The sequence below is a fragment of the Enoplosus armatus genome, chromosome 6, assembly GCF_043641665.1.
Source record: "Enoplosus armatus isolate fEnoArm2 chromosome 6, fEnoArm2.hap1, whole genome shotgun sequence".
Lineage (NCBI taxonomy): Eukaryota > Metazoa > Chordata > Actinopteri > Centrarchiformes > Enoplosidae > Enoplosus > Enoplosus armatus.
In genome coordinates, this window is record NC_092185.1 from 24333514 (window position 1) to 24357378 (window position 23865).

The 23865-nt window shown below is 45.2% G+C and overlaps 2 protein-coding genes across 2 annotated transcripts in view; both read left to right on the top strand.

Annotated features, from left to right (window-relative positions):
- The window catches only part of znrf1 (zinc and ring finger 1), a 40628-nt gene extending 29404 nt beyond the window's left edge, over positions 1–11224 (top strand). Inside the window, exons 3-4 of the mRNA XM_070908139.1 lie at positions 8957–9062; positions 11156–11224. Coding sequence (XP_070764240.1) covers positions 8957–9062; positions 11156–11213 — 164 coding nt within the window. The 3' untranslated portion in view covers positions 11214–11224. The remainder of the gene's footprint in view (positions 1–8956; positions 9063–11155) is intronic.
- A 7100-nt stretch (positions 11225–18324) lies between these two features.
- gins3 (GINS complex subunit 3) lies at positions 18325–22806 on the top strand. Its single transcript, XM_070908006.1, has 3 exons — positions 18325–18495; positions 19270–19503; positions 22363–22806. Exons 1-3 carry the CDS (start codon positions 18325–18327, stop codon positions 22591–22593), a joined length of 636 nt encoding a protein of 211 aa, XP_070764107.1. The 3' UTR covers positions 22594–22806.
- Positions 22807–23865: the final 1059 nt, after the last annotated feature.

Here is a 23865-nt window from a genome sequence, read left to right on the forward strand (position 1 = left end):
ACAGGTTTCACTCCCTGCAAGAAGCCAGCAGTACAGTGTAAAGTACGGCGACTACAGTAGTGACAGAGGTAACATTAACTGCCATACTCTTGGGGTGCTTTTACCCCTAACCTGTTTGGGATGCTTCAAATGAAGTCGGGGGCGGTTGGATAATTCAAGCTGGCGTGAAAGCTGTCAATCCAACTCCGGCGGGGAACAAACAACAGGACCCGGAGCTCCTGAAAAGGCGGTCTCCTTGGAATCCCGGCTAATAATATTCATAATCAGTTCTGACTTCTTCTGCTGCACTATATGACACCAGCGAATGCACATAAACATGTGAGGCTCAGTAAAGTGCTCACCAGAATTCGATTTTCCTTAAAACTGAAGTCTCGGTTTGTCTGTAATACGAAACGGACCAAGGGACCGAAAAGGTAACAATATTTCATCCCCGAACCAAAATTAACTGAACCACAGCTGCGGAAAGCAACCTTGAAACAATTTTGTCCCTTTTTTCTGATCAATAAATATCCATTTTGCCTGCTTTAGGGAGAGGCAAAATTCCGCTTCACTTCAATAAGCGCTCTTAATTGCAAAAAGTGTTCTAAATTCTTTGCCCTCGCGTTGCCGTTTTCCCTGCTTTTATCAAACACCCTTTCTTGTATTATGAGCAGCGTGCGTAGTACCAGCACTTTTAATGTCTTCAATCGTCTTGTTGTGTTGTCATTGCTTGTATTTCACGTTTTTAATGCGGCCTTGCCGCCACTAATGCTAGTCTTGAGGGTTTTTTTTCCCTCTTCCTATAAAAGCTGAAATAGAGGTATGATTCATGGTGTTAAGACACGTTGACAGACCGCTGTACAGGACAGTCAAATCTGAGCGTCTTGTCTTTCTAAACTACTGCTCCCATGAAAAAAACCTTATGGGATCTGCAACAAAAAACTATATTTATATATATTTTTCACACGTTTCAAAGGACAAGGTGTTCAAATGTTATTGTCTAGATTCCGAACCAATGGTTTACCAGGGGTAGCGTTATGTGGATGATTATTGTCTCCATGTTTATCATTTATTAATTGCATTTTCCAATGGAGCAATCTACAGAAATGTAGTGTGTTTGCTTGATGTGTATGCCATGAATCCAAGTCTCAACCTCTTCGAGGTTGTGGGGCTGAGGCTAGTGGAGAGGAGACTTGGAAAGAGGCCTCTGATCTTCAACGCAAGTGATAGAAAAATCCTCCGGCACACAAGACAGTCCTATAGCACTGATTTGTCGGAACAAATAGAATAACCGGATTTAGAGCGTTTTAGAGACAATCAGAAGAACGAAAGGATACAGCGGCAGATCTGAACGCAGGAACAGCGCTGCGCGGTTAACCTCACTAAGCACACCGTTGCATGTTCCACATAAGAATTTATGGCACTCGCATCTCTCTAACCTTTTGCATTTCCTCCAATACAAAACTTTAATTCGCTGACCCCAGTGCTTTCAACACACACACAACCTGTCAAAGGCCTTGAGTCGAGATGCTTGCGGTGTCATTTTAGAATGTAAACTATTTAAATTGTGTTTGGTGTGTCGTCTTGCGAATACCGTTGACCACCGACAACCCTGACGATCAACGCGCAGCTTGGTCTCTCTGGGTCTCCGGCGAAAAACTAAAAGCCACGGTGTGCAACAGTGTGGGGCTGCGGGGGGGGGGGGGGGGGGTCTCTCATTTTGCTGTATTGATCGTCTGTGGAGCGGCCGCTCGGTGTTAGCTCATCTCTCACTGTCTGGTCGTGCTGCCCCTCTCTCTCTTCCTCCCCGTTATTCAACCACCGGTTGACTGATTGGATTTCGTGACCACGAATCCGTTACCCCCTTAAGTGTGTTTCATGTTTTGGGGGAGTGGTACCTGCTATTAGTCGTCGTGAATCCTACAGGAATACGGCAGGCTTTTTGGGGGATTCGGTCCACCAATGAGTGATGGGATGCCAAAATCATCAGTGTCCCTGGTGGAGCATTGGATCACTGGTGCTCCATGCTAACGCTAACGCCACTAGGATCACGCAAGGAGTGTTTTATAGTTTGGGGAACAAAAGCTATGTCACCTCTACCTACAAGATTACTGTAAAAGCTACTGTAGGCAATATTATCGAATTGTTATTAACCGTGTGTCTGTGAATCAAACAACCAATCAGGGTTAGCTCGCACGTAACTGGCCAATCACATCGACTGTGTACAAACAAGGGCGTTCTACAGACCTTCTGGATCGTAGTGTGAATCAGAACGGTTGGAAGAGAGGAGTCAGAACACAGAGCCCCTGATTGCCCTGATTGGTTGGTTGATTCAGACCTGGTCCAGGGGGCTGGTGCTCACACACACACACACACACACACACGCATTTTTTTAACGGAGCCCTTCAGTGAAGTATTGTCAGTGACATGCAATGGTCAAAATGAGTTATTTCAACCGAAATTATCATTCAATATTATTGCCCACTGTAACTTTAATTCTAGCTGCTTCAATTGCCACAAGTTATCAATAGGGCGTGGGCACATTACTGTGGGTTGAAGCATGCAAACATTTCCAAAGCGTAGATGAGCTCTTATCCTGATAATGGAAATGAATTATTGTTCATATTACTCATAATACTGAGGTATTTAATGTCAGCCCATCTCAGCTTTAATATAAAAAAAAACACAAAGATCCACATTTCACCTTTTTAAAGGCCAAATGGTCACACCACCAAAAAGACCTGGAGGGATGATGCGAGTTGTTGCCGGCTTGCTCAAGAGGCTCTAAGATCATTCATGTTTATTGTTACTCTGTGTCCATAGTGATACTCAGGGCTATTTATGAATGACATAAAAATGCACATTAAGAGTCAGTGATACCGCTGCAGACACGCTGTCCACCTTCCGGTCTGCTGTTTGCTTTCTTCAGCAGGCTGCTCTTTTAATTATGGCCCGGAGGCCGCTCGGAGACACGTGATTGACAGCAGCCACGTCCGTTCATCCATTGCCCGTAGCAACCCGGTTGATTGACAGCTACCCTAGTTTTGACTCGAGACTGCGCACGTGCACGGCTGATCCGGAGGCCCGAAGGTCACCACGCTGAAGTCTGCGTTTGGGTGTGTGATGATGATAACGCAGCCACGCCGACGGAATCGTGTTAAAGGGAGGGAGAGGAGGGCGAAGTCATTTTTACAGCTTCCACCAGTAGCACTCAACTATAGGCCCAGAGTGCAGTAAAAAAAAAAAAGTAAGTTTCCAGCCTGCAGCTGAATTTTCAGACTGAGAGGGGAGAGCAGATTGAGTGACAGAGACAGAGAGAGGAGAGTGAATCTGTCTTGAAGGAAGATGGGATCCACAGTGATGGAGTACCCTGATGGCTGATAACGGATGAAAGGAGAGAGGGTAAAAGGAGAAAGACTCCCATAATTCCTCTCCGCTTTTTTTTTTTCTACAACTCACTGTCTGTCCTGTCACTCTTTATTTCCAGCAAATTACTCTCTCTGGTTCTCCCTCTGTCCCCCTCTCTCCTCTGTGAGTCCGCCTGTCTGTCCGGCTCTGTTCTCGCTGTGTAATCTCTCTGTAATTTCTCTCTGTCTTTTTTCCCTCTCTCTCTCTCTCTCTCTCTCTCTGTTCTCTTGGGTTTTTGAGACCCACAAAAAAAAAAAAAAAGAAAAAAACGGGCCGAGCTGCGGCTTATCTCGTTTCCCAGCATTCTCAGGGGTCTATTGTCAATCACCTGGGCCCACTGACTGTCGCACATCAGCACATCTCCAAGCAAGGTCGTTACACGTTGCACACGTTTTACTGTACAATAGCTGCAGGAGTATGCTCGGGACCAGACACATTTCTCAACATGTAATTATTAGCACCAAGTCATCTGCGTACATGCACTGCCTGTCTGCGGCACATGTTAATGCAGTGTAATACAGTGTATTAAAGAGCCACACTGGTGGTTTTTAACCCATTAACTTTCGCATTTAGTAGGCCATAGTTTCTGTTCAATCAGACAGACATTTTTTTAAACTGTTTAACTGATAGTATTCATCAAAATTAGTATTGTCGGTATTATTAACATCCCTACTTTCTATTCATTTCCCCGTGTTTCTTTTTGTTTGTTATGTCAACGGGATTTTGATTGAGGGTTTCTTACTTCTGGAACAGAACCCAGAGGTTCTGGTTTCACTTCAGCCCTCTATTAATATAGGTCATGGAGTATACGTTACGGGAATTGCAGGATACGGTGCTTTTGGGACCCATACCACAACACTGGAACACTCTGATTGACTGGTATAGTCCTTGAAGTCATCGTAAACCAAACCACTGCTCTAAATGGCACAAACGTTACGAGAGAGAATGTGCAGTATGAGATTTTAGTAAAGTTATTATTGTATTATTATATCCAACCGTAAGGTGTGGTGTGGTTTAATACTAAAAACTGCATATTTTACTAAGGTTGAATACGCTGAGAGACTCTCATGACATTTTCACTGCATACCAGTAACAACTAGTTGAAATAACTTGAATGTGACACTAAATGTCCCGTCTTTCTGCTCTGAATGAGCGCAGAGCCACAGACTGCAGCTTTATATATCTAAATGTACTAAATCAAATGAAAACACACAAACCAAATTCTGCACTGTGTGTGTGTGTGTTTGTGTAGGCATACTGTGCATGAGTTTTTGTGAAGCAGGTGAGGGTTATAGGTAGCACACTCAGTCCACGTGAGCTGACCACTGGATCTTTTCTGGGCTTCGACTTTGCATGATGATATTTTAATGCATCCCACTAAATATAGCCCCCCGCACGGAAAGGGAGAGGGGGCCACATGCACACGCAGAAGTCAGGGAGGTGATATGGAGGCAGGAGAAAGCGAGAGAGCGTGCAGGAGTGAGAGGGAAAGGTAAAGGGAAGAGGTGAGAGACATGCAGTTTGCCTCTTGCAGCTCAGGTCACCGGAGGACACGGAGAGAGACAAGAAAAAGAGAGAATCGAGTGCTGTGATTCAGAGAAGCGAAGAGCGACTCTTCAAACTCATAATTGATGTGAAGGTGTTGGATGCCAAATGTCTGTTGGCAAGACAGCAATGGGGACAGACAGCTGAAAGTCAAGAGGGAAACAGGGGTGAGAGAGGAGAGCTGATGATTGAGAGACCAGGGAAAGAGTTTGTGAAGTTTTACACATCCCATTTCTTCTAATGCTGATCATGTTCTCATTTGTTACATGTGCCTAAGGATGCAAACGTCAGTCAGTCCATCCATCTGTTTGTTTACGCGCCCAACACTTTGATCCAGAGAAGGATATCATGGCAACTACTGCCAGATTGCTATGACATTTATTCATGGTTCCCAGAGGCCAACATGTCTCCTTGTGCACAAGAAATAATCAAATCTAACAGCTTGCCATGAAGCTTTCTGAGGATGTTCACGCTCCCCAGAGGGTGAATCGTTTTTTACGTTAAACTCTCCATGAATGTTCCTCATCACTTCAAGCTGCTACATGCCACTGTTTTCAGTGGGAAAAGCTCTCAAAGTTAGCATCTAGCTGGTGAACCTAGTGGAACATTTAGCTGCCAGATATAGACGAAACCAGAGCTAAAAGGAGGGTGAATGTTGGACTTTTGTCCGTCCTTTAGCATGGTACAGTATGTTGTTCCGCAATGACCCAGTTTCAGCACCAGGAGACTGGATATTGGGCCACGTGCGGGTCCATAAGGGGTTAAGAGCTCCCCCAATGTAGCTTCAAGACAGGCTTTCTAAATTAACAATAAAATCTTATAATCAGCTCTCGGATTCATCGGGAGTCGGCGGAGGTTAGCTGGAACACTGGTGATATGCTCCTATCTGATCCAGTTAAAAAGCCCTGCAGCTGCATTTTGTACTGCAATCGATGCAGAGCGTTTTGGCTGAGGCGCGGCACTATGATGAGTTAGGGCTCTAACTTTATCCAGATGACCTCATTTTTTAAGCATTTCACAGGTGAAGGAAAACGAGCCTGAACAACCCTCTCCACTTGATTATTAAAGCCGGGGTCAGATGTTGACTCCCGATTTAATACACCCGCCGTCCAACAGAAACAGTCGCGTCTCTTTTTTGGGAGTTGATCTCCGAGCGTGTCCCGGTCGGATTTGAACGCCGGGGATATTTGAGGAAGAGGAGGAGCAGAGCTGCCTCTGTATTGTTATAGGACAGTGTATGTAGATTCCTGCGATTTAATCCGGAGCACTCTGTTGGAGAGATGCTGGGTGTTTTTCGTGTGTGTGTGGGGGGGGGGGTGACAGAGGACGGAGGGATAAAGGGATGTGGTACAGTAAACAATAGAATAAAGGAGGGAGGTCAGGAGAGGAGAGAGAGGCAGAACAGAGAGAGGGAGGGAGGGAGGAGAGTGGGGTCATGGGAGTTTGTTGAGGAAGTAAGCTGATTTGCAGTCACAGCATATGTCTTCTGTCTCTTATTCCATCTCACAGTCTACCCCCCCTCTCCTTATCTGCCCCATATTCTATCTATCTATCTATCTATCTATCTATCTACATCACATGAAGAAACGTTAATGGTGGTTCCCCCCCGTGGCAGCGCAACAGTGATGGAACATTTACCCCGTTGAGGTGTGAGGTGAGCGCATTCATTCGAGCGCTGCCCTTGAACTCTGTCACGCGGGGTATTGCCGTTTCTCGAGACTTTATTTACTTTCAGCCGCCCTTAGCGATAAGTCTGAACACACCGCTTTGATTTCAATTTGCGATAACTTGCCACCGCTCGTCGGCTACCTTCGGTTTGCGACCGAATACCCGCAGGGCCGATGGCGTTCTCGTCAACCTCAGCGGCTGACATCCAAGACTAAGGCGGTGAATCTTCATGAATTCTACAAGCTAATGCCATTAGGGAAGCGTTTAAGATCACCTGCATGTAAAACAAACAGAAGTAGGTTGGGTTTTGTTCCGGAAGCCATGCGGCTTGTGAACAGCCCCCAGTCAACGTGACTCGTTGGGTCAGCGCTGAATTGGCTTTACACATATTTAGTATTTTTGCCGCATATTGTTTCCGTGTGTGTGTGTGTGTGTGTGTTTTCTGTGTGGTGTTCTTGAATTGAATTGAATACCTACAGGCAAAAGAGAAGAGTGATGATCAGCAGTCAAATCGGGGCGGGCAATAAGCTACACCGAGTCAGTTCAGCACCAAAGACGACACGCAAAAAAATAAAAACCCAACAAAAACAAAAACAAGTAGATAATTGGTGACAAGCTGTGACCAGCTTGGCTCTTAATTGACTCACTGCGGATTAGAAGCTGGAGCCTTTGTAGCTGTGACCCCACACATGTGAAAGAGCACGCCGCGATGCATTATCTGCTATATTCCAGTTCGAGGCTTTATCCGCTGCATGCAGGACTACAGTTATTGGTGTGACATCGGGCTACATGCATGGAGCGCGCGCGCCTTCTTGCGGCTGTGCCTCCCGTACATCGCGTTACAGTGGATAAACATGGCCCATCATGTGCCGCTCCGTGGGCCTTCCGTTGACCGCGAAGTTCCAGGAACTCACTTCCTCGGGTGTTTCTCCAGCAGCTTCACCGCGAGGGCAACGTCCACTTCCACTCCCTCCAACTACAGCGGCACAGAAGGGGGTGATGTTCCGCAGCTATTGGAACGTTCCCTGTTATTTACGTCAGGATACGGGCGATCAAAAAGCCCCCTTGGGCTGGCGTCAAACCAGCTTGGGAACAACTGAGGGGTAGATTTGTGAGAGGTAACACAGCATACGCAAGATACCATTTCAGCCCAGCCAACCTAGGTCTTATGTTTAGGTCTTGCCAATCTTTGACAAGACATTTGGGGAGGGGGGGGGTCTTGGAAGCCTGGAAGTCCTATATTGCTGTCTTTGAGGGGACGGAGTCACAAGCAAACGCTGTATCACGGGGCTGGGCAACTTATTGGAAAGTCAAAAAAGTAACCGAAAACCGACATTATGACTCTGTAACCAAGCTAATGGTTTTGGTCTTAAAAATGTGTCAAATGTGTGTTATATATATATGTATATATATATATATTGTTGTATTTCTGCATTGGCTCGTGTATTGAATGATTTATTGATACACATATAAGAGCACTAATATATATATATGTATGTAAATGTATATTTGTGTATATATGTGTGTGTGTGTGTTTTTATGTATATATACATACATAAAATAATTAGAGGCTTAAGAAAAATGACAAATTCATTGTTATCAAAGCAGAGAATTATGCAAACTGTCTGAGTTTTTCTTTTTCTTTTTTTCTTCTCTGTGCTCTTCTCATATAGAAAAGGGCCCATGTCTTGTACTTCTGCACCAATCAGGATTTAAATCTGAATCCGATGGCAGCTGGAGGGTATCGTTCGCCGTCCGCTGCCGAGATGTGAAGAGTTTAAATGTGAACACGCGCGCGGGGGTGAAACTTCATGCGATCCACTTCCAGGAACGCCGCGTTTGCCACATTGCCTTATTTTGTTTTCCTTTCCTCCCAGCTCAGCCTTGACTACAATTGACTGAATGTAAAATCTCTCTCATGAAAAAGAAGAAACCGTGTTTGATATATATACATACATATACAGTATATATGTGTAGACCATTCGAGGCTTTTAAGAGCCTGCATTCATTACAGAAAGTAGATGGGTGGAAATGAAAGTATTCAGCGGTGAATTTCCATATGATCGACGCTGTTATTTTTCTACCGTGGAAACAGACTCGAGGCTCCGTATTCATCTTGGAACTCCCCCTGGTGCGTTTCCATTGGTCCGAGCGGCAACTAAGCGCCGCATCTGCTGTGTGTGATGCACCAACCTGCTCTCCTTGCTGCTCTCTGCTGCGTTTGATATGCTGTCGGAGTCTGAAATTGTCGCTGTCTTTGCTGAATACTGATACACGTTCTGCCCTGTGTGTGCGTGTGTGTGTGTGCGCGTGTGTGTGCGTGTGTGTGTGTGTGCGCGCACGCCTGCCACTTTAGATGATGTGTTGGCGAGGGATGCCGGTGAGTGTGTGATCTGTCTAGAGGAACTGCAGCAAGGGGACACCATAGCCAGACTGCCGTGCCTCTGCATCTACCACAAAAGGTGACACACACACACACACACACACACACACACACACACACACCGAGAGATTTGAATCACTGCCCGTTATATAATTTTGCACTTCTTCTAATTAAATCCACTCACTGCGCTCCAATAAAAACATTCCTTACAGATGGACAGTGCTCGTTGCCTTTGATTTAGAGGTTATTCATATCGCGTCGTTGGACAATGAAGGTGCTGCGTGTAGCATTTCTGAACGTCGATGTATCACTGTCAGATTAGCTGTGACAGCTTTGGATAATTACCATAAACAAATGAGAGCAGGCTGCCGACAGCTGATAGCTGCCGGTGTCTCTCAAAAGTCTCACTACAGCCGAGGGGCCGTTACCCATCAGCCCTGGCGGTTCCACAAAAAAAACGCAAATACACTCAACCTTTTTTTGTTGTTGTTGTTTGTTTGCCACTATCACTAAAAACAGCACCCTCTTCCTGTTGTTTTGGTGTTTGGGGTTTTTTTTTGTCCGCTATGTATCAATTCGGCCGATTTCCCTGCCAGTTTGACTCAATGTTAGATTTAATGCAACGCGTGTGCACGCTGCGTACACGGCAGTCACACTGGTGCCCGTGCATATAAATGCGGGAATGTTTTATTGACGCGGAAACGTTGCGCGCAGCACCTTTAATCTCAGATCTGTCAACACAAGTTGCGAGTGATGTTTGAGGGAAGTGTACTGCTGTTTCATGCACAGCCTCAGTGTGTAAGTAGGAGTGTAAGTTTATGGGCAGTGTGATTACTCAGGTACTGTGCTTGAAAACACTCTTTTTATGATGCTTCACATTTCAGTTTTTACTTAACTGCGTTTCTCTGACACCGTTCGATCCACAGACACACGCACACAGGTACGAGTGGACATGTTGTTATTCGGATTAGTATTTGTATTGTATTGTATTTGTAAATTAGGGTTGAGGTCCAAGTAAACGTCGGGCGGCTTCGTCTGCTTTGCAAAACCTACATTAGTTGAAAAAGTCACACCCGCTTGTAGCTCACCCTGACAGCTCCAGTCACTTTGCAGAGTAAGACTGATTGGATTCCACACACGTGCATGTATTTATGATATTGCATGATATTAGCGTTAGCATCAGTAATCCTGGATCCTTTCAGAGGATACCTTGATCTGCCTCAAAAACCCTTTACTAGCTGGAAAAGTGAGATACTCCACTTGAATATTTTCATTTTCTGCTACTTTGTATTTCTGCTTCGCTACATTTTAGGCTCCAAGTCACTGGCAGTCAACGTTAGAGTCCCGTTTTCCAACGTAAATGAGGTTTGCAAAGGTTCAAACATCTTGAATGGCTTTATCTGCCTTAAAAAAACAAACCCCAAAACATTTTGGTTGGAAAAAGTCACATCCGTAGTACAGCTGTGGAGTACGTGAATGTTTTTATGCTACTTCATACTTCCACTTCACCACACCTCTCAGGGAAATATTATGGTAAAATATATAACAGCATTATTTTTGCTAAACCCCGTTTATTGGTCAGCTATAAGTGCGGGTTTCAGATAAAGCTTTCGCTTTTAAAATGAGTATTGCTATTGTTGTTTTTACGTGAAACCACCCACCAATTGGTTCCCCTTCAACAGGTTGCAAGATTGGTTAAGATTAACAGCACTCTGATGGAGTACAAGTACATTTTGCAACATTCTGAATGCGGGGCGTAGCCTACCTGTAGTTGGGGGGGTTGAAACGATGCACATGTGGGTTTGCTGTGACGCTGCCGCTGTGTTTCCCTCCGGGTCTCATTTATACATTGTGTGTTGTGTATGTTCTGCTGATGTGGGAGTGCGTGGAGGCCTTCCAACATGCCTACGTTGTTACTTTAGCAACAGTCCTCTGTAGTACTGAATCCATTTAAGACGGCAGTGTAATTCGCTCGTTGTCTTGTGATGTGCTTTATCAAATTTCTAGTTTTATTCCCTCTCTTGTTATGATTTTGTGGACTGTGATTTCACTTCAGCCCTGATGACTGACCTTTCGGCCTCAAGCATTTGGCCCAAGCCTCCTCTGAGTTTGCAGCTGCATTATGTAGACTTATAAACCTAACGCCTGCGTGTCTTTGTTTTTTGCCTGCAGCTGTATAGACTCATGGTTTGAGATCAATCGGTCCTGCCCCGAACACCCCTCTGACTGAATGACCACCGGGCCCATTATGAATACTGTTCAAGGTGAGACACACAGCACACACAGCACACACACACACACACACACACACACACACACACACACACACACCACTGTCTGAATGCTAATTATTGCAAGATAAGACTTCGTATTAAAATTCAGATGTGGTCCGCTCATTGTCTTCCTCCATTGATATGATGGATTTGATGCATTCGACTGGATACCAATTCATTGTGGAAATGATCCTTGCTGTGCATGGGAGGACCTGAAACGTGACCAAACAGATGAAAAGTTGAAATAATAATACAGCTGACGTACAGCACCTTTCAAAGGCCAAGCTACAAAAACGCTTCACAAGGCGCAAACAAGCTAAAAACCGGTTTACCATAAAACATAAAACACAGAACAGCACAATGTGTCAATGTGAGTCTGCAGCCATGCTAGCTGCTTCGTGAGGCTGCACTTAGGCACGGCGTTAGCACGCTAACATGCCGATGTTAATGCAGGTATGTTTATGATGTTGGTTTAGCGTGTCAGCACGCTAACATTTGCTAACTAGCAAACAAAACCCGGCAAAGGTCAACGGTGGTCACAAACCACAAAGTATTGGAAATTTCGGCCTGATGATGGCGCTAGATGAAACGTTCAGGCATCACCGACGTTATTACATTTCGTGTTGGTACTTTAGTTCATTAATACAGCAATTCATATTCATATAGTTCATGAAGTTTCAGTGTTATAATACTTAAGTTGCTTGTTTTGTGAATAAAACATTTGTACAGTGGCCCATAGAGGCCGCAAGATGGCCGTAGCCTCGCTGTGTGTGTTGTGCAATCCAGGAAGTAACAAACACGAGACTGCTTTGTTTGCGGGAGAGAGAGAAAATGAGGATCACTAGGACTAGGATTCATCCTCTGGGGACCGCGACTGCGTGTGCAAAACTTCATGACAGTCCATTGCTGTTGAGGCATTTGCGGTGGCTCTGGATGAGAAGCCAGGGGATCAATGACGTCGGCAAACTGAACTCCGTCCTCTGGGGACCATGAATGTCTGTGCAAAGCCTCACGGCCATAGAGCCAAGCTGCTAGCATGGCTAAAAATGACGTGATTAGTGGAGTCGTTTTAGGGTTAAAGATACTATGGTACACTCTTGCACTCATACACAGAGTGAGTAAAATCACTGTCATGTAAGCCACTGAAACCATGTCTCATCTATGAATGTGTTGCTTAATAAACCATGTATAACTGCAAGTCACGCTTTATCCCCCCCCCCGTCTCTCTTGTCTGTGCCCCCACCTCTCCTCCTCCTCCTCCTCTGTCTCCAGGACACCTCGTGGTCCTGCTGTGGATATCTGGAGACACAGACGCAAACCAAATCTGATGAAACAATCAAAGCGATCAACACATCCTTATTCTGACAGAATCCATCGTCCCGACCAAGATTAATTATCCCTCGTGAACTGAACCAAAAAAAAAAAAAAGAAATGTGACTGTCAAACCATCGTACATTAAAGGGCCCCACGCCCAGCCCTCCATTTAACGTCTGCTGAAGAGACTGCTTACAAAACGCCCCCCCCCCCCTGCCCTTCCAACCCTCCCCTTCCACTTCTCCAGGCTGATAAAGTCCCTTACAGGACTTCATCACCCCCCCCCCCCCCATAACTCAACTGGCCAGTTGCCTCCCTGATGTGCTCAGGTCCTCGCAAGGCCTCCAGCAACTGGCCTTCCATCTCGTATCTAGACCCAGGCCGGTCAGTCATTAGTGTCCAGCCCTCCCATGGCCTTAGCTGACGGAGAGGAGAGGAAGCAGAGCAGGGAGGGGGGCAAGGAGGGAAGAGGAAGGAGACCACGCAAAGAAAGAAGGAAGGACGACGAGGATGAGAGGAAGGAGGAGGACTAATGGAGGATTGTTGACTGGCAGAAGCTTGCTCTGAGAAACTTTGGCGGGCCTCTCATCTCACAGCAGGACTCCGACTTGGTGACGTTCCCTCGCAACAGACTGCGTCCCGGCGTTGCTTCTTTCTCATCGCTCCTTCTCACACTTCTTCAGTTCTGCTGCGCCCCCCCCCCCCCCCCCCCCCCCCCCCTCGCCAATTTCATGACTCGTGACGATGGAATCAAAAAAGTCAGCGAAATGCTTCTTAGATCTGATTACGTGCACATCTGGGCAGGCAGGGAGGGATGGAGAGGGTTTAAAAAAAACAACAACAACAACAACAACAAAAAAAAAAAAACGTGGGATGCCAGCTTGTCTAGTATGTATAGGATGGAGGGGGATAATCCAAAGATGGACTGGGGGTGGTAGAGGAGCAGTCTGAGCATGCTCAGTTCTGATCGGGAGGGAGGAAGGGGCCAGCAATGTAGTTTACGCTCCTACTGTGTAACGTGAGTGTTTGGGATACCCCAGTGTCAGGCTTCACCCGGTATGTGTATGTACACTGTGTGTGTGTGTGTGTGTGTGTGTGTGTGTGTGTGTGAGCTTGGAACCGTGACAACATAGTTTTTGCTGAAGCCTAGTGTGTGTGTGTGTGTGTGTGTGTGTGTGAGACAGCGTGAAAGGTCAGTGTAGAGGGCTGACTGGGACAGTGCTGTGTGTGTCTGTGTATTGAAATGTTTACAGTCTAGATGTCCATGTTCCCTGCGTGTGTGTGTGTGTGTGTGTGTGCGACTGGCAGTCCTCCCTTTACTTTGCTGATGTTTACAGCTACAGAGAAGCGACATGACATATTGTAAATTACACGCGTAACCTCTCTCGGTTCTTTCTTTTCAGATCTGCCAGATTTTTCATGTGATCACGATTAGTCTTTTTTCTTTTTTTTCTCCCCCTTTTTTTTTTTTTCTAGTGAGAGCCTCGCTTTGAGAGAGAGAGAGAGAGAGAGAGAGAGAGCGAGCGAGCGCGCGTGCGTCCCCGTGCAAATGACTGTTCTTGTGCATGTGTGTTTGAGTGTGTGATTCAAAAAGGCGCCTCTTGGCCTATGCTACTGTCGGTTCCCCACATGTTGTGTTTCTGCTAGAGTAGGTCTGGCTGACTGCGACTGGAGACGTGAGCCACTCAGACCCGGAAAAAAAACAAAACAAAACAAAACAAAACAAAAAAAAAAGGACTCTGTAGTCCCACCGTGGACCCACTGAAAGGGGCTTATTTATTCATTTGTTCATATTTAACAATATTTGTTTAATATTCCAATCATGTGAGGTGTTACTCACTCTTCAGAATGCCAAGAGCTGATGTATGAAGACTACTACGAATCAACATACAAACAAACTGCATTTACAACGCTACTGTAAACAAATGGTGGAATAAATTGTGCTAGATGACAGACTCCATTCTCAACTTTCATTCTGTGGCCCAGACACAACCCACACAGGCTGAACAGCGCCAGACGTCTTAATCCTGAGATTATCGGCGACCTATAGACGCGCCGCATGTATTCAACCATGCATATTAGCGGGACCTGGTGTTACAGTTGAGGAGAAATCCACCCTTGAGTCAGCCAGAACATGTTCGGCACACTCACACAGGAGTTATTTTGGGGTCTGAATGTGACGTATCTTATTACGCTGAGCCGTTTCACTGCATTTCCCAGGATGCCTTTCGACACTTGACAACTACAGCTACAGCTCTTGAATATGAGGCCACAACAGTGGGAAAAGGATACTAGATAATTATGATTTAACAATGCTATACTCAACTTTGTTTCTGAGAAATCTTTTGTCAGTTTGGCTTTTAGCACTACAGTACCCATGAGCCTTAGTCGCCATTGCGGTGGAGAAGAAGCCAGAGAGGAGACAGAGGTGCAAACCAGCGCTGAAGCAAATTCAGAATGGTTTGTTGTTGCCAGAACCAGACTTTAAAAAAGTGAGCTTAAGCCCCCTGAATCAGGTTTCGACAAAGCATAACTTAAGCTGTTAGCGGGGCATGCAACAGGTTTTTAAGCTTAGGCGATTTGACGTTGTAGTTGGCGTTTCTCCCTATGTATTTATTGTACACAAGCTTGCACCTGTTGAATTCTGGGAAAAAAAAATGAAAAACTAACATGCCATCAAACTCCGTTAGAAGTCGTGGAAAATATCCCAGTTTGACATCACGCATCGACGGAAGGAGATTCAGCGTTCCGAAACACTGAGTTTGGGCCGGAGGGACATCGCAAATGCAAGACAAGCTGCGGTTGAAACATTGAAAAGTGTGGATTCTTCCTCGAACAATTCTTCTCGATTGACGACTAGACGGTCGCGGACGAAGGGACGTGTCGGTCCCAACCCTCAAACCCCTCGAGTGCTGTTCCACTGCTGTAAGAGTTGGACTCACTTGCTGAGATGCTTTCAGGGAAACCCAGCTTTCGGGGTGGGGGGGGGGGATTTTTCCAACCAAATTCTTGAATGTTGGCAGGAAATCACTGATCAGAGCTGAGGACTCCCTAACGGCTTCAGAGCACTACGACTCTCTCTCTCTCTCTCTCTCTCTTTTTTTACCAACAGATGCTACATCATCAAATATCTTTTGGGGTGTAACTTCCAACACCCCTGGAAGTGTGTGCATGTATATATATGTATATATATATATATATATATGTGTGTGTGTGCGTGGAAAAAAAGAGGTGTCTGGCAAGCCATGCACGCCATATTTTGAACTTTTTAATCGCTCATTCTTCTTGAGGTATAACTTTGCACTAAAGTAAAATGATGGGCGGTGAAGTTGTCACCCCCTTGCTTTTATCCCCGCGTTTTATTGCTTGCTTTATAGCTGTTAATAGCGGGAAGTGTGAAATTTAACGCAACTGAATGCAGTCCCCTCCCAAAGGGGCCTCTGTGGTGCTCTGAAGCTGACAGGAAAACTGCCTCAGATGTGATGAGTTGGGAGTTTACACCATTTGCACAACACAGGCTGCTCTGTGCCGCGCTTGTCATGAGGGTGTCTATTTCCTGTAAAAGAGGTTTTTTTTTTTTAAAGTCCATCTTGGGGACCTTTAAAATGAGAGCCTTTTCCTACGCGTTACTCGAAGTGCATTACGGGGCATTATGAGGACGGAGAAACATACATGTATGTATAGCTTAAAGCTGCTCTAGTCAAAATGATTAGCTAAACAGTGGGTGAAATGACTAAGCGAGAAAGCTTTGATGAACTCACTTTCCGCTACCTGACCCGGCCCTTAATGGCAGACGGACGAAATGAATGCTGATGCTAACTCTGTGTCTGATGGATGTGTAAATAAGGCAACCGTTTGCTGATACGCTAAGCTATAAAAACGGAGGAAGGCGACGGTATGTCACCGTTGTGGTTATTAGCGTGTTCCGCTGCCCTCAAGTGGCCACAAAATGGATGAACGCAGCTTTAACGATTACTTTCAGAAAACAATGAGCTTTAGAATGTGTGATGACACGCATTAAAGCAAAAAAAATAACGCCAGTTTTCTCAGAATCAAAATTACATCACACTGTTAATAAATTGAGTTGTTCGTCTGGGCACGGTCGCGTCTTCGCCCCAAAAAAGTGAAGAATTAAAGTTTACATTTGAAATCTTTTTTTTTTTTTTCCTCTGTCATCGCTTGATGGTCCTCCCTGAAGTATCCCATGCTGGCTGCTTTGGAGAACAAGCGCACGCTTTGTTCCTTCTTCCTCTTCTTTGTTCGGAGCGGCCATCATGTGACGTCGAGTTCAGCTTTAGTGGAGTTTGAATGCGGTACGAAATTGAATGATTTAATCCCGCTTATTATATCGCATCTAATATTGAAGCACTTGTGATGATAACGAGGTTCAAACGAGGTGTTACAAGCCCGTTGGCTGGCGCGGAGATCATCCCCGCTCCTTATTAGTGTCCGTGTCACATGGAGGATTCCAGACAGAGGGCAGTGTGAACTTGGGCGAGGATCGGGGATCGGCGTCGTGGTGCATAACAGTGGGCCGTAAGAAGCCAAGTAATAACGGTAACTGCTAACCTCGTTGACTTTTTTTGTGTGACACACAATGTTGCCCTGTGTGTCGCGGCCCGCGGCTAATGGAGGGGGATGATCTCTCTGGGAAATGACGTGTGCTTTAGTCTGAAAATATCAAATGAGTCTCCCAAACTGCTGCTACAGTCGGCAGTAGGCCCACTGTGCCGCCTGCCTGCCTGCCCACTCAGAGCTCGGACACAAAGCTGCAAGAGTACAGTACCTTCATTTAATATGGCTTTGTTTCATTTGACCTCTTGTAGTTCATGACTTACTTTACTTTCTGAGAATTCTTTTACTTTCCGAGGACGAACGGCTGCCTGCATTTTTGGGGGCCGCCGACTGACATGTCTGATGACTTTGATGTGCAATCTGTGGGATGAGTCGTAATAATGACACCTATGATAATCTATAATATTAAAAATGTCGAAATAAGAAAGATGACTGACCCGTTCTTCCTGTTGTCTAGATTTGTAAAGTGATGTGGGGGGGGGGGTTACAGTATGGACTTTTCATTTATCAGCTGATAAATATGATCAGGACACAGCATCTAGCATCTAGCATTTGTTTCACTTCTATCTCCAATTCAATTTAATGGAAATTCAAGGTTGACTTTCCAGTGCTTGTTTGAAGTACTTTTCAGCTTATCTTCTTTCTATATCATTATTATTATTATTATTATTATTATTATTATTATTTCCAACTTCATCACTGCTAAAAAAAAAAATCTTACTTCATGACACAAGGGGACTTTAAATATATAATGGTAATATTCTGACCTCTAATGGCTAAATCCGTAATTGCACCTGACATTCTATGGCAAAAGAGAAAAAGAATTTTGTGATTCATTTCACTGTTGGAAACGTTTGCAATAGAGTTTATTCCAAACAGCGGTAAGAAAACTTAACACAACAGCAACCTGCGAATTAAAATGTAAAGTACAACAACAACAACAGCAACAACTTCATAAAGGCGTGGACAACAGATCATCAGATCATCGTCATCAGCTCGACTCAGATTGAATCGATTGCTCGGGGCTAGACCTCGCAGCCTTGCTCTGATTGGTCAGCAGGTCTTCGCGCCAAAGCACCAGAGGAGGACGAGTTGTAAACAAGACGGGGGAGATTTCTATCCAGTATTTCAGTAAATATATTTGATATAAAGCTACGTTTGCCCTCGTTCCGGGACAAAATGGATACACAGTCGTACATGGCTGTACAACCGGGGGTGGGAATGGAGGAGAATTTCATGTCTCTGGACGATATTTTGCTCTCTCATGAGAGACTTCCCATACGGACGGAGTGCGCTTTTCCCCGACTGGGATTCCTGGAGAAGTCGACTGACACGCAGGACATACCGGAGGTCGGTAAAGTTACCAAAGAAAAAAATCTATCAAACGTTGAAGTAGTTACAACGTTAATGCATTTATTTAGAAATAACTGTGTCCACCAGAAGTACACCTAAAGTAGCCCAGATACCGGTCATTATTGTGTAAAGAAAGTTACGCCAAACCTCGTTCAGAATTTTGCAGTTTATTCTTACTTTGCTGTACTGGCACCGGCACATATGTGGTAGGAAATATATTAAGACTGTTAAAGGATAAGTAAGACCGACTTTACAATTCGGCAACATCTACTACCTACCAAAACTTCAACTTTATCGTTAACCCGGAGGAAATTGTTATTTGCATTGGGGCAATAACACACAGGCCAGCCAGCGTAACGTTGACGTTACACAAAGTAACAATCGATGGTCATGGACATAAAAGCAATACTATGTATTCTCTTAGAAGAAATAGTCCCTTTTCACCGATGATATTTTGACATGGTACAGTAGGAAACACAGAGGTAAATATCAAAATGAACGATGGCCAAATTCCATTTAGCTGCTTTAGCTTCAGTTTCCTGGTGTTGTGCATGCTGGCCCACTGTCATACTGCTACACTAGAGCAGAACAGAGCCGTTGTTACTGTTATTTACAACGGATGTGCTTCTCAAAGTAAAAGTTGAGTTATTGAACTCCAACAAGAGCATTTCACATAAAAGTCTTAAAAAAAGATGGTAGACAGTATGGACCCCCAGATAACGGGTGTCTTGACAGTTACTTCAACCCCGAAGTCTGTGTCCTTTGTCTTAGGCTACAAAGATGGAGCTTCCTCTGTGGCTGTCCAAGGGGCTGTACGAGAAGAAGAGGAAAGTGTTGTCAGTCGAGCTTCCGAAGGTGTACAAAGAGGGCTGGAGGACTGTGTTCAACGCTGACCCCAACGTGGTGGACCTGCATAAGATGGGGCCCTACTACTACGGTCTGGGCTCCCAGATGCTGCACTTTGACAGCCCAGAGAACCCGGAGATCGCACAGACGCTGCTTCAGGTGAACAACATGCGCAAACATTAACACAGAAGGGTCCTTAGACTTAGACTTTATTAATCCCACAGCGGGGAAATTTACAAGCCACAGCAGCAAAGACAGAAAGGTGCAGAAACACACAGCAGACAGCACTGTGTCAATAAGAATTAGAAGTATTTTTAAAAAAAGAAAAACTATACAAATAATAAATACAGATATAAAAAATATGGGGGACAAAAATAAATATATACAAGTGTGTACAAATTGTGCAGATTTATGTGCAGTTAAACAGTCTTATAGCCGTAGGAATGAACGACCTGTGGTAGCTCTCCTTCTTACACCGTGGGTGTAACAGTCTGCTGCTGAAGGAGCTGCTCAGGGCCCCCACAGTCTCGTGCAGGGGGTGAGAGGTGTTGTCCATGATGGATGTCAGCTTGGCTAACATCCTCCTCTCCCCCACCTCCTCAGTGGAGTCCAGCGGGCAGTCCAGAACAGAGCCGGCTCACCTAATCAGTCTATTGAGCCTCCTCCTGTCCCTGTCCGTGCCAAGGTGGAACAAAAAGATCTTTCTCTGCACATTTCACTCTCTGTTTTTTTTGATAGAAAACGTCTAACAAGATCCTACCAGTCAAGTGTGTCTTGGGGTGGTCCATCCATAGCCACCCTGCAGCACACATCGAGGTGGACATATTTGAGTCTGTTCCTCTTCACATATAAAAAATGATGAGAATCAGTCATTTGTAACAATTTGTATTCAATAATTGCATCCTTTTTGCTCACCAACTGGAAGGGCAGGGAACAGCCTCTACATCTGCTGTCTGGATGGATGCAGTGAGGGAAGTGTAGCGGCTGACAGACTAAGCTGAGGGTAGAGAGACCAGCCACAGCGCCGTCTCCTCAAGAGAGTGTACACTGGAAGAATAAACCGAATAACCAATTAAAGCCCATAAAACACATTGACATCAGCACTGATTAATATCCTTCAATTTCTACAAACGTCGAGATCTGAGAGCTTGACTTGACTTTACTGGAATACATCCCCATCAAGAGAACCTCCAAGTCAAGCCAATTTTATTTATGTAGGCCAGTATCACAAATCACAATTTGCCTCAGTGGTTTTACAATCTGTACAGCACACAACACCCTCTGTCCTTAGACTCTTGATTTGAATGGGACAGCTCAGGGAGAGCAACAAAGGAGGCGGCGGCGGCATGCACAGCTTGGCAGCTTTTAGGGCACAGAAACAAAACCAGCAGGGGGTTAGAGAAATGCAGTCCATATCAAAAAAGTGTGCAGTCTGTGGTCCTCGTTCAGCCTTGCCAACGAGCTGGTTTGGTCACACCCATGGCTTGCATCTGTGCTCTCCAGATCTGGGGATTCAGCACTCCAAAATCTCCCAGACTACCCATCTGTGGGGGATCTGCTCTCCAAGTTTTCAACCAGCCAGGGCTAGGGCAGTGTGTATTATTCATTTACTCGAAAGGAAGGTCTAGATCTCATCCACATTTTTTTTTTTTAAGTTCAGAAATAAAACTCCCAAACTCCATCTTGGAAATAGCCAGGGCAGCTCTTCAGACCAGTGTCTGATCCAAGCCAGTTCATCCGTCTCTCCTTGACCACATGCTGGGTCCTCGTGTTTTGAAGGGAGGAGATGAATACAGATACAGATACTACAAAGAACAAATGTCTGCTGACAACGACCTTAAATCTTCTAAGACTGATACACAGCAAGCCTAGTTTATCAGTCACCAAAAAAAAAAATAGGTTTCTTCTCTGAAAAACCTGTAGAGTTCCTTAGCCGTTGGCTGAGCCAGGCTACCTGTTCCCCCTGTTTCCAGTCTTTATGCTAAGCTAAGCGAACCGGCTGTTGGCTGTAGCCTCAGATTTGAGGTGAGAGCGAATCAATCTTCTCATCTAACTTGCCAGAAAGCAAGCAAGCAAGCTTATTTCCCAAAAAGCATATGAGAATTTCACAATCTGTGATGCACAATAGGATTTGCAGCCTTTGATAAAGGAAGTGTTATTGGTGACTTGTGCTGGGTTTCTTTTAATTGTATCAATAAATGTGTGGTAAAATATATGTATATATGTATGTATATTTGTATATATATACATGCACTGATGGATCATCAGACTTTTCAAAAACTTCAAAACAAATGGAGCCAGTGCTATTTAATACATTACAACTAGGGGGAGCAATCAGATCAGAAAACGTGGCCGACTCCTGGCTCGCCCGGTGCAGCTGTCACCAGGCAGATTGACTCTAATCTCATTGTCTGACAGGCGAACATGAACAGAGGGTCGTTGCACACTATAAGACTCCGCGGCGGGACTCACCACCAGCTTCAACACATAGTTTACCATCCTGGTGGGCTTCATAAGAGAATCCACGATACTGGATGTCGTCCCCATTTCCTCAACTAGTGATGTTTTATTTAACTCCGAGAGAATCAAGAACCAAACGAGTGAAAACTGAGCTTGTTGTAAAGACTTGTTTTCCACATCAAGGTGTAAATTAGGAATTCCATTCCATCGCTTGACTTTATTTAATTTATGTTAGAAGTGTAATGTAGCCGGGGGCCAGCTCTGGACACACACTCTTTGATGTTTCAATATTTTCATGATCAGTTTTTTTTTTTTTTGCCTCAAGGCAGGTGACATGTCTTAAGTTTAACATTACATTTTATATCAAAAGTGACCACTGGTTCATGAACTAGGTCACTCCCAGCATGCCTTGATGTGAAATACCATAACTGTAGTACTCTCTCTCTCTCTCTCTCTCTCGCAGTACTCCTGTATGTATGTATTTATGTATGTATGTATGTGCTGTCTTTTTCTCCCCGTCTAATTGGCGGCAAATTGTTGACATTGTCCTTCGCCCAGACGTTCATCGGCCGCTTCCGACGGACCATGGACTCCTCCCAGAACGCCTACAACGAGGACACGTCCGCGCTGGTGGAGCGCCTGGACTGTCTGGAGAAGGCTCTGTTCAGGTCGGGCCAGAGCGGCCTCAACGGCTTCCAGAGCTGGGAAAAGGGCCAGGCGTCGCAACTCACCGCCTCCAGTCTGGTCCTCAACTACCGCAAGAGGAAGATCACGGACATACAGCCCTGATCTAGGTCAGAACTTGGTCAACACGTCATGGAGCAACGGACTCTGGCTTGCTGTCGTTTTCATTTCCTCGGACAGATCCAACCCCAACATCTGAGCCACGCCCTCCTCTCTGTGGTGGGACGGCGACCCTGTGTACAGTACACATCGTGTTTATGTTGTCATATTGCACAAGCTTCGTGTAATCTTGACAATTTTCAGTGTATTCATGACCACCAGGTGTTTGCTCAAACTAAATAGATTTTTGATGTTTAGTTAATATATGAATATTTGGTTTTTGAAATGATCAGTTAATTGTTTTAACATATCAAGTAAAGATTCCTAACGTTTCCTGGTTACAGCTTTACTTCAAAAACAACTGGAGATATTAAAGGGATAGCTACGTTGGTAGAAACGGTACAGCAGAGTCACCTGTTGACAAATCTCTAGTGTCTCACAACATCAGTAATACGTACTACCTGCTGTCACAATGTTGACCGCCTGTGATCCATCTGCCGCTCATACAGGATGGGCTGCTTTTCAAACTGTTGACCAGAAGTCTCTTAATGTGCGTTATGAGCGTCACACAAAAAGTAGCCACGGCATGCAGACTGAGATCACCTCTGAATGCCAACTGTCGTGCACAGTGAACAGAATCTGCAGTCACCACCTGCCATGTGCCAACCGCTGGTAAAAATGTCTCTGGTAGAATTATCAGCGAGGGTCGTCCACCGCACAGGCTCGAGTTGTTGAGATGGTAACATTTTCAATGCATTTATAAACGCATCTTTCCATCAGCGCCGGCTCTCCGCTGAAAACAACACTCCCCTGTTGCCGTGAGCTGAATGTATCCGAGCACAACGTCGGTTAGCTGTCTCATCTGCTGCCACTCTAAACAAAGTGGCACAGTTGCTTTGCCCCCCCCCCCCCCCCCCTCCCCAAGAGGGGCCCACCTGCAGACTTTCACCTCCCTCCTGGAGACGCCATTCTAGTGGAACATCACTGGCCACCTGCTAAGTGACTTTATGTAAATATTTCGGAGTGTAAATCACTTAAGATGCCGTGCTGTAATGTTACGAAGTAGGACAATGAATAGCTATTGCGCAGGTGTCACTAATAACATCACTGAGGGCCGTTATAAAGAAGGGTTCCAGTAAGCCATGATGGTAATAGCAGGACCCTGGAAATGGCTGACCGGAGTAGGAAACAGCCATCATTGATGTTGTTGCTTGAACCTGTGTGTGTGCAGCAAGTAGCTTTTTGGTGTTCTGTAAAGAGAAGATGCGACAACCCGGA

Bases quoted from the DNA above. Each gene is read 5' to 3' on its own strand.
- gins3 (XM_070908006.1), top strand. From the start codon at position 18,325: ATGGATACACAGTCGTACATGGCTGTACAACCGGGGGTGGGAATGGAG. The intron at 18,496-19,269 runs GTCGGTAAAGTT...CCTTTGTCTTAG, and splicing joins ACACGCAGGACATACCGGAG to GCTACAAAGATGGAGCTTCC. The intron at 19,504-22,362 runs GTGAACAACATG...TCCTTCGCCCAG, and splicing joins TCGCACAGACGCTGCTTCAG to ACGTTCATCGGCCGCTTCCG.